Source organism: Plasmodium cynomolgi, chromosome 5 (genome assembly GCF_000321355.1).
Source record: "Plasmodium cynomolgi strain B DNA, chromosome 5, whole genome shotgun sequence".
NCBI classification, from domain to species: Eukaryota; Apicomplexa; class Aconoidasida; order Haemosporida; family Plasmodiidae; genus Plasmodium; species Plasmodium cynomolgi.
The window spans coordinates 781,817-792,497 of NC_020398.1; the positions used below are offsets into that span (position 1 = coordinate 781,817).

The 10,681-nt window shown below is 46.1% G+C and overlaps 3 protein-coding genes across 3 annotated transcripts; 1 reads left to right on the plus strand and 2 right to left on the minus strand.

Moving 5' to 3' along the window:
- Positions 1 to 743: 743 nt before the first annotated feature.
- PCYB_052810 (arsenical pump-driving ATPase) lies at positions 744 to 1,868 on the minus strand (the record flags this gene model as incomplete). Its single annotated transcript, XM_004221162.1, has 1 exon — positions 744 to 1,868. The coding sequence occupies one exon, from the start codon at positions 1,866 to 1,868 to the stop codon at positions 744 to 746; it is 1,125 nt and encodes a 374-aa protein (XP_004221210.1).
- Positions 1,869 to 3,206: 1,338 nt separating this feature from the next.
- On the plus strand, positions 3,207 to 4,280 carry PCYB_052820 (hypothetical protein; the record flags this gene model as incomplete). Its single annotated transcript, XM_004221163.1, has 1 exon — positions 3,207 to 4,280. A coding segment is annotated over exon 1 (993 nt), but the record flags the coding sequence as incomplete, so codon positions are not given.
- Positions 4,281 to 4,405: 125 nt separating this feature from the next.
- Positions 4,406 to 9,865, minus strand: PCYB_052830 (hypothetical protein; the record flags this gene model as incomplete). The annotated part of the gene is made up of 2 exons (XM_004221164.1): positions 4,406 to 8,577; positions 8,740 to 9,865. 2 exons carry the CDS (start codon positions 9,863 to 9,865, stop codon positions 4,406 to 4,408), a joined length of 5,298 nt encoding a protein of 1,765 aa, XP_004221212.1.
- Positions 9,866 to 10,681: the final 816 nt, after the last annotated feature.

Below are 10,681 nucleotides of genomic sequence, written 5' to 3' on the forward strand. Positions count from 1 at the left end.
CATTTTTTGTATTTGTAAAAGAGTGATGCTTTCGTTAAGTGTTCACGTGTCTGAGAATTCGAAGAAGTTTTGCACCTGCTTCGCCTTCATCACAAAAAAAAAAAAAAAAAAACTTTCACACAAGTATGTGTAAAGTGTGCATGTACATAGGTGCAGCTGCACTCACGTAAACGTATATATTTATATAGGTGCACGTGTGCACGTACAAAACGCTGTGTGCACGACAACCACCTTCCCCCCTGGCCATTTCGACGTGCCACGGAGAAGATAAGCACTACGCATGTCCCACTTCTCAGCTCTTGGTCCCTGTTCCCGTTGTGCCATTCCTTGTCATGCGTGCAAAAGAGGGAATATAATCGGGTCTACAAGCGTATGAACAAGTGTGTACGTATATATGCACATGTGGACGCGCACGGTTGCACTGCGCACGGCGGATTTGACAATTTTAATCATTACGTAACCACTGCTGTGTGGCACAGGATCTTTAATTTTTTAAGCTAACCGAATGGCCTACATGGTTCGCTTCTACTTTGCATGGTTCGCTTCTTCTTTGCATGGTTCGCTTCTTCCTTGCATGGTTCGCTTCTACTTTGCATGGTTCGCTTCTTCCCTCTTGCAATTCGCTTCGCGATGCTGAGGAACCCTTCTTAGCCTTAGCCCCTTGTTAACCATTCGTGACACGTCTCAACTGGAGGGTGGTGGTGGAGTGGAGGTGTGTCTCCCCGCGCAGCTCAGCACCCCACTCAACGGTATATCGGAATTTCCTTAGACTCCAAAAGCATTTCCGAAAAGTTGGAGATATTTTCTAGTCCCCGTATTTCGCTCTTCAGTTGGGGCATGCAGACGATGTGAAAGTCATTACCGTAGAGATTTTTTATCTGAGTCAGATACTTTGACTGCAGCTTTCTCCTCGATATGTATACGTCCTCTAGTTCCTTAGTTTTCTGTACAAGGCTACTAAATGATTCTTGAACTTGTTTATCCTTAATCTTTTTGAGAAGACCTTCACAATGGGACACATCCACTGTCATGGAGTCTAGAGGAAACACCACCTGATTTACCACTATGTTGTAACAAGAAATGTTTTTCTTCGTCAGTTCCTGTATCAAGCGTTCCGTTTCGTACACACTTAAAAACTCTGGGATACAAACACATACAAAGGTGGTCTTCAACGGATTTTGAAAATTTGATTGAATACTAATTGACATGGCATTAAGGTGATTAATTTTTTCGTAAATTCCTTCTAATTCCATTTCATTATTTGTAAAACTTTTCAGCATATTTAAAGTCCCCTTGAGTTTTTCTCTCAAGCTGATCAGATAGCCTAATGCTTTTTTCAATAACTCTGGAAATGCCAACAGTCGCAGAGTATGTCCCGTAGGGGCTGTGTCGAAGACGATAACTGAGTACTTCATATTCTTTATGGATTGCATTAGCTCGGCGAAACATAAAGCTTCGTCAATTCCTGGGAAGCTTTGGAGCAGCTCCGGAATTATATTGTCAAAGAATTCTGTCTTATTTAATTTGAATGCTGTGTTTTCCGAGTACGTGGTGTCTATTTCCATGCAATATAAATTATCGAAGGAGTTTATGAGGGTTGGTTGATTGGTAAACTTTTGGTTAAAGGCATCACTTGTGTTGTGTGCTGGATCTGTGGATAGAAGTAGAACGGACTCCCTTCTTTTGGCTAGCTGTACCGCTATTGAGCAGGATGTGGTGGTTTTCCCCACGCCTCCCTTTCCCCCCACGAAGATCCAGTTCAGGGTCTTATTGTCCAGTAGCTTGCTCAAATTCGTGTCATACTCCTCCTCGTCGTATTCGTCGCTCTCCAGGGTCAGGGAGCACGACAGCGAGTCTGCGTCGCTCATAGTGGTTGGCGGTATTAGAGGTGGATGGCTGTCACCGTGTTGGCAATGATGCCCCGTTCTCCCGTTAACCCGATGTGACGGCTGCTTGCACTTTGTGGATGCCTCTGCTGCGCGCACCGTCACCTGGAATACAACGCACGGACAGGCGCTGGTCCGGAGCACTCTCTTCCGTGTCGAACGGGGGGAGATGCAAGTAGGGGGGCGGTAAAAAAGGGAAATTAAAAAAAAATTAAAAAAAAATTAAATAAAAATTCAAAAATAATTCAAAAATAATTCAAAAAGAACTCACAAAGAACTCACAAAGAATTCACAAAGAACTCACAAAGAACTCACTCATAAATAATTCAAAAAAAAATAAAATAAAATAACGTAAAATAAAATTCACAAAACAAATGGGGAGGGGCGGGCGGAAGGGCCAAGTCAAAACCAGTGTGCTGCTCCGTGCTGCTTCCCGTGCTGCTTTTCCCGTGGGCGGATGCCAAATTAAGCCGCCTTGAATGGACATATATTTTGCTACACTCGCTATATCCGTCGCGTTGGAAGATCCCAAATGTGCGATTGAGTGTATGTCATTACAATGTACACTCACACTGGCGTCTCGTGTACATAATCAGGGTGACACTTCCATCAGATTGGCATTCTTTGAAATTGTGAGAGGGTGAACAAAAAATGGTCATTCAGCGTGACGCGCTCGAACACTGCATATCTTATTTTTACTATTGTGGGGATTTTTTTTCTTTTTCCTTCTTTGCTTTGCGTACAATTGGGAGCGCAAGGCGGTGAAAATGTGAAAGCGGCAAATGTGAAAGCGGCAAATGTGAAAGCGACAAATGTGAAAGCGGCAAATGTGAAAGCGGCAAATGTGAAAGCGGCAAATGTGAAAGCGGCAAATGTGAAAGCGACAAATGTGAAAGCGGCAAATGTGAAAGAGGTAAAAATGTGACAAGCGGCAAAAGTGCGGCAAGGCGGATCGCGCACTCGCAGTCGGCGCATAAAACGGTACGTAACCCTTCCCCTCCACATTTGTGAATCGCCCCATCAACAGGTAGGCAATGCGTCAGTTCGTTTAAGCGGTTACTTAGCTGTTGGCAATGCCAGTCGCAATGTCAGTTACAATGTAAGTTACGATACCGGGGGGAGAGTCACAGTTTCCCATAAAAATGGCAACCATTCGCATCTGTTATGCTTTAAGGAGTTCCCCCCTTGGACGCTACACCGGGCACCCCCAACTCGTTTGCATCTCTCCCCCCCCGGTTACGGGAGTGCCAAAAATGATGAGATGCTTTTCCCCCACATGTGCCAGGAGGGGCAGGGGTAAAGTACTCCTCCCCAAGGTAGGCAAATCCCACTTCTCCGGAGTGCCCCACAAATTACACCAGCTGGAGAAACAGCCTGGGATATTCGAAAAATTAATACACATGGGCAAATACCACATTGGGAAAGAAGAACTGAATGAGGGGGAGGAAAAAGACTCGTTACGTACCAAACTGATGAGTAAGCAAAATTTAAACAAATACACAGAGCACATAAAAGGAGATTACAACAAGTTGAAAAAAGAGTTAGAGAATGGAAAGGAAACTTACATCAAAGGAAGGTACCAGGAGTACCTATTCGACTGCATACAGAATAATGACTACTCCGATTTAATCATAGCAGACGTCATTTATGAAAAGGAGAAAAAGGTTTTATGTGTGGGAGAAGGGAACCTATCATTTAGTACTTTACTACAGAGGAATTTGCGTCCATGTCAAGTAGTGGCTACCTCCATGGAGAGCCCAGATGTGTTGCTAAGGAATTGTGGTGGCATTTTTTCGAAGAATTTAAAAATATTAGAATCTTGTGGAGGTATCTATGTTCCCGAAGTTGATGTAGAAAAAATTGGAGAGCATTTTCTGCACAAGACATTTGACGTGATCATTTTTAACTTCCCATTCGTCCTCCCGACAGATGACTTCATACAAACCAAATGGAACATACAAAAGGAAAAGCTCCACAGCGACAGGAACATCTTTCTCAAGTATTACAAAAAGTCCGAGTACTTCTTACTCAACAGGATACTTTATTGGCTATTTAAAAATTGCTCTCTGCTACTTAAGGAGAGTGGCTTCCTACACCTTCGCGTCAATGACAAGTATTTAACATGCGACTTTACTAATACGTTTTCTTTGTCCCTTGTGGAGAAGGTTGATTTTTCTGCTTCCTATTTCATTTATAAGTCACTGAGGTATGTCCCTAGCATGATGAATAATGCCTATGGGTCTTCCTCGAAGGGTCCTCCGAGCTGGACAAAAAACGTTATGTTCACCCCCCGGGGGAAGGTCTTCAGGAGCTTCAAGATGGGCCACACCTCCACGCTGGTCTTTCAGAAGGGGGGGAGCGACGGTAGCGACGGTGGCGATGGTAGCGGCGGGTAGCGGTTTGTGCAGCGGTTTGTGCAGCGGTTTGTGCAGCGGTTTGCATAAACCATGTGCATAACAGATTGGCTTAACATCTTCGCATCACCTCTCCGCATCACCTCTCCGCATCACCCCTCCGCATCACCGCTGCGCGTCACCACGCCTGCGGGGGGCCAAGTTCGCCACCTTGCTGTTCTGAAGAAAGTCGTACACCACGCCGGCGGAGGAAAAGTTGAAGGGGCACCCGAAGTGCGCCATCAGGCTCCGGTACTTCTTCACCTTCTCGCAGAATATTTTGTTGCACTTGTCCATCTTCCCCTTCAAGTGGTCCTTCACCTTCGTCTCGTTAATGAAGTCGTTGTTGTTTCCGCTTGTTAGGGGGGCGACGCATTCTTCCTTTTGCCTTGCCGCCAGGCTTTTCCCGCCCCCGCGGTTGCCTCGTCTTCCGTCCCCCCTGCCGTCTCGTATGTCTCCCCTACTGCCGCCGTGTATGCCGCCGTCTATGCCTCCTTCCCTGCCGCCGTGTATGCCTCCTCCCCTGCCGCGCCACGCCAGACGGAAGGGAGGACTCATGAAGAGATATTTCCTCCAGTACACTGCCATATCGACGGCAATCAAATTTATGTTGATGTCATCTGACTTGACCAAAATGGAGGCGTATAAAAAAAGCTCCAAGACTTTAATGAGAATGCGCTCTCTGTCCCGCTTGGCCCCGTCGTCCATATACAAATAATCGCTCCTCTCATGCAGTAGGTTGCTATTTTTTTTTATCGTTAAGTCGAAAATTAATTTCTCGTTCTGTATGTGCATCTTGTCATACCAATCGTGGACGAGACTACGTATGTCCTCCACGTCGAATCCTCTAAAGAAGTAATAGTCTTCGTTTAGTCTCTTCATCATCTTTGCTTTTTTCTCGCGGGTTGCCCTGTTCTCCCTGCGCGTGTGGCCGCGCGAATGGCAAACCGTTGGCCCATTGCTGCCCCAGTGTTTCGCCTCGCCGCGTCCTGAGTCGATGGGTCGGTCGGTCTGCTCACCAAAGGAGGGGGTATATAACGCAGCACTAGACTCGCCGCTGCACTCGTCGCCTAACTCGTTTCCTAACTGGCCACTTAACTGGCCGCTTAACTGGCCGCTTAATTCGTCGCTTAACTGGCCGCTTAGCTTGCCACCTAACTCGCAGCTCAGCGCCCGCTCCACTTCGTCATAGTTGCTCATAAAGAACCGATTCATGAGATGGTTCGATATATACTCCTGCAACACATCATTGGGGAAGCTGAAGGAGGATTCGTCTGCTGTCCTCACTCCCCGCTCCTGATCGCTAACACAGAGTCCATCCCCCCCCCGCTGCATATAATTCACATACGAAGCCACGAGGTGCATCTTGCTGTAGACGCTCTCGATCGAGTAGGAAAAGTCCTTCAACTTGCACGTCTCAAAAAATATGCTAAACAGTCCTTTATTCAAATTTTTTATAACACAAGAACAGACAGAAAAGCATCTGTAAAATAAAGCATCCCTGGAAGGAACGCCAAATTTAATGAGTACATGCTTTATGTTGTCCAACAGAGGGAAGGAAAAACTGGATAAGTTATTCATGACGTAATTCTTGTCCTCATACATGCAAATGCTGACATCATTTCGAGCCTTCAATTCATTCAGGGAGTTTTTATCCAACTTATTAGCGTTATATATAGAGATTGGTTTCAACCCATGTGTGTATTTAAAAAAATAGTTTATATTTTTATACTTCTGCACTTTGCTCTCGTAGATTGGACATAAATCACAGGCATAGCAGATGAGCTCTACTAACCTCTTTACTCCACAGTTGGGGGGATAGACTAAGAATATGATGTTACTCCTCTCTTGATTCATGTCTGATGGATCGTCTCCTTGGCCACCACTCTTAGGAGTTGACCTTCCATTGGAGGGTGTCTCTACACCCGCTTCTGGAAAGAGCTTCCTCAAAATTTTGTACAATTTCAAAACTTCGTTTTTATGCCCCGCAATTTCGTAGAGACTGTTGGGCCGAAAGAAGACTCTCCATAAGTTGGTCACGATTTTCAGCTTCTCACTCTTCTTCATATTATGCGTTATGTTTCTCTCGAACGAATTCGCATTGTCACTGTTCAGTTCCTTTTCCTCGTTGGACATTTCTCCTGATTCATCCGTCTCCTCAAAGTAGTCCTCCGCAGAAATGTACTCCAGGGAGGACTCATCCACATCGCCATGGCCACCTCCACCCTCAGGGTCATCTCCACCGCCATGGTCATCTCCATCTCCATCTCCATCGTGATAAACTCCTGGGGGGCGTATTTTCTCCTCAACGTCTGTGTCGTTTTTCTTCCATTCCTGGGTGTCTTCCTTTGACTGGCTTCTCTCAGATGGATCCATCATCGGGTGGGGGATGCCTCTCGGGGGGGTGCTGGCTTGACTGTCCACATGGTTCTCCTTGCACCTGGTTTCTCCATCCGAAATGCACTCTCCACCCGGGGCGCACGTCAACAAATCGTCCCTGATGTAGCACTTGGAGAAAACGTCGCAGAGGTTGCGGACGAAGAGCACTAACTCGGAAGTCTCCTCATCGTTGCGCAGCGGATGCACTAGATTGAACACCTCCTCGTCACTGTGGAGGGGAGGAACTGACTGGGAAGCCTCCTCATCATTGCAGAGCGGGTGCACTAGACTGGGATCCTTCTCACCACTGCGCAGCCGGAGCATTAACTCGTGATGCTTCCTGCTGTACCAATACAGCAGGGATTTTATGTCGGAGTGGAACTTCCCCCTGGATAAATGCAAAAACAAAAAAAAGTCACTTAACCGTTTCGTCAAATTAGAAAGCAACACACTCTTGTACCCAGCATGAGAAGCCTCTAAATTTTCAGACAAGCTCTTCCGTATGGCTCTGCAAAACTGAAGCACCCTTCTCTCAATCGATTCTGTCGGTGCACTATCTATATTAGTCTGGTTAATTAGAAACTTGTACCGTTTTGCGTTATTTTTATTTATCGGGGCAAAAAGATCAATGCGTTTTTTTACGTCTACATTTAGGTGGTGTAGAATAGCCTCTTCACCAAAGATGCTACCATTAAAGTTTGCAATTTTTTTTACAAGGTCCTCACTTAAATCGTGTCCAATTATTAATGAGTTGCTTCTCCGTAAGTTGCTCGTGATCCCGTACCCTGCATCTTTCAGCTTCTTCGTCAGTGCGAAATTGCTAAAGAGGGTGAACTTCCCCGCGATGAAGAAGGTAAAGGGCTTGCTCGAGTGGTCTCTCAACAGCTCGTGTGGGGCACCGCCTTTCGCGAAGGAGCAATTCGCGAAGGAGCAGTTCGCGGTGGAACACTTTGCCGTGACGCCTTTCTTCGTTGTACCCTTCTTCGTTGCGCCCTTCTGTGAGGCGCCCCTCTGGGGGACTTCCCTTCCCTGCTGAACCCCCACGTAGTCGTTGTACTCCCTGTCAAAATAATACTTGTTCAAAACTCGAAGAATTTTGATCCGCCTCTTCTCATTTAGAATATCACTTACGTTATCATTTAGCCTGAAGCTATTTTTAATGGAAGTTAATTTTTCCTGTACGTTATTTTTCAGTTGGTACAGGTTCGTTTCGAAGTGGTTCCCAAGTGCGCCGTCTTTTCTTTTCTTTTTTTGTGCCTTCTTTGCGTGCTTCTCCCACACGCCATCGGGGTGCATGGTGGGGGGGAAGTCGGGTTCGCCAGAGGGGTCGTCATCTCCATCGTCATCGTCATCTCCATCGTCATCGCCATCTCCATCGTCATCGACATCGCCGCCAACCCCACCTTCGTCACCCCCATCTGCGCTACCTACCCCCACTGCGCAGCTTTTCCTCGCCTTTCTGCATAACCCGCTAACAAAGCCAACGTTCAGGCACGTTTTTCTGCCAGCCCTGTTGGAACAGTTCTTGCGTCCTCCCCCCGTGTCGTCATCCGCTTGGGCGTCTGTGTCAAGGCCAATGCTCGTGCGTGCACCTACCCCTGCACAAGTGACTCTCCCGATCCGAACCCTCTTCGTTTTGGCGCGCTCCAATTCGAACTCATTATCTGATTTTAACACTCGTTTGTTTTCCTTTACATAATTTCTCCTTCCTGGTGTTACGGGGCTGTTCGCATGTTCGTTTTGGGACAACTCATCACTGGCTTGACTCCCTTCCCCTCCGTCACCCCTATCGGGGCTATACCTTTCCCTTTTTTTTTTCTTCGCATAGATTTCACCATTATTTTTGCTGTATCTTTCTCCGTCCGAAATGGAATTTCTCTTGTACGATGGGTTTAGATTTCTGAGGATATCTGATTCGTCTACGCCGATGCCGCGTTTGGGTGTACCTCCACCAGTTTTTCGTTTAGGCGTACTTCCACCAGTTTCTCGTTTAGGTGTACTTCCACCAGTTTCGCGTTTAGGTGTACTTCCACCAGTTTCGCGTTTAGTTGTACTTCCACCAGTTTCGCGTTTAAGCGTACCTCGAGCAGTTCCACTTTTCGACCCGCTCCTCGCGCCCCGCCTGAGCTTGGACCTCCCGGTGCAGCCCAGGTTAGACCCGCTCCCGTCGCTATCCGCACTGCTGAACCTACCCTCGGAAGCACTGTCCCCATTCACATTAACGGTGATTTGAATATCATTGCCGAAAAAATTCACGAGGGAGATTTTCCTCGCCTTCACTACCTTTGAGCATTCTTTAGGGGAAAAGGAGGAGCACACATTTTCCTCTTTGCCGTCTCTCCTATTGGGTTCTAAGTGAATATTTTCAACGTTATTCCCTTCTGTGGGTGGTCTGGAAGAAAGGTCTACGCGGGGTCCCTTCGACTGATCCTGCCCAGGAATAGCATCCGTACCATCCTCTTCCGTTACGCTCATATCCAATGAGCTATTCGCACCATCCGCATCCTGCTCGTCATCTGAGTCATTTTTTTTTCTTTTCAGTCCCCTTTTTGTTTTGTTCCCCTCGTCTTGGGGTTCTCCATGGGGGGGTTTCCAATCAGGGGGAATTTCATCACGCGCCTTCTCTTCACCATCAATTTTCAAATCCCCCCCTTCCTTCCTCCTCAACGTCGCGCCAACGGTCGGCACCCTACTCACGTCCCTCCACAAAATAGACTTCACATTGGTAATTTCACCAATCTGATCAGACGGGTTCAAATTCATGCGGTTCATCCTGTTTGTTGGTTCATTCTCTATGCTTGGTGAGGCATAAAATGGGTCTTCCTTTTTTGAGGGATATCCCATTTGATTTGTCCCCTCTTCTTCTCCTCCTTCTGCATCTACATCAGTGAGTAACACATTTTGGTCACAAGTTCGGAGCACATTTTTTTCCTTCACTTGGGAACTCCTCGCTAGTGAGTTTATATTTATGATGGTACGTATGCCTGATGAGCGTTCGTCGGCATGTCGGTTGTTCTCACAGTTCAGGGGGTTCGGTGTCTGAAGGGTCTTGGCCACTTGGCTACTCTTTACAACTTTGAAAAAGTTGGTAATTTTGTTTGTGCATTTTTCTACTTTTTTTTTCTTCTTCCTATCGTTGTTTGTCCTCATGGGAGCATCTCCCCTGGGAGGTTCACTCCTGATGGATTCTCCCTTGTTATCCTGCATCTCCCTCCGTGCAGCGGATGTGGACGTGAATGTAGCAAAAGGGTGTAAATAATTTTTGGTGTGTTTTTTCTACCCACTCCCTTCGGATGAACCTTAGGTGAGGATATGAAAAGAGAGTGATACCTCATGGGCTTCTTTTAAAAAAATAAAATAAAATGATAAACAATAAAATTTACATTTTCGATAAGTAAACTAACGAATGAGCACTTCGAACTGCTGCTAAATGTATATCCTATAGCATGCAAAATGATGCGCTTATTTTGTGTATCTTTTTTTTGGAGAAAATTTCGAAGAACACACTGTTTGGGAAGAGCATACGAGAGAAAAAGCAAAAAAAAAAAAAAAAAAAAATCATTGCACATCCTCGATATATATATATATTATATATATTTATATTTATTTTTTTTAATTTCCCCCAATTTAACGCATACCAAATGCATATTTACACGTATCCTCCGCTTTTCCCTTCTTTTACCCGCATTATGCCTGTGCGGCACCTTCGGGACAGTTCTTTTGCCAGTCCTTTCCCCCTTCAGAAGACAGTTCATTGGAGGCAAATAACAGGTCCTCTGCGGGGGGAAAGGTTGTGTGGACATAACCGCTTTCCCTCATGAGCATACAGAGAGTTACTGCAAGGGGGGAGCCAAAAGAAAAAAAAAAAAAATGGATTGTGCGAGAGCACATGGGAAGCCTCGACGGAATACCCCCAGAGTAGGCTCACGCACATGCAGACTAGTACCTCTGCGTGAGCGATGCACCACACCATTACTAACAAGCGAGCTCCGATAAATGCACGAAGCAGAATACAAAAAAAAA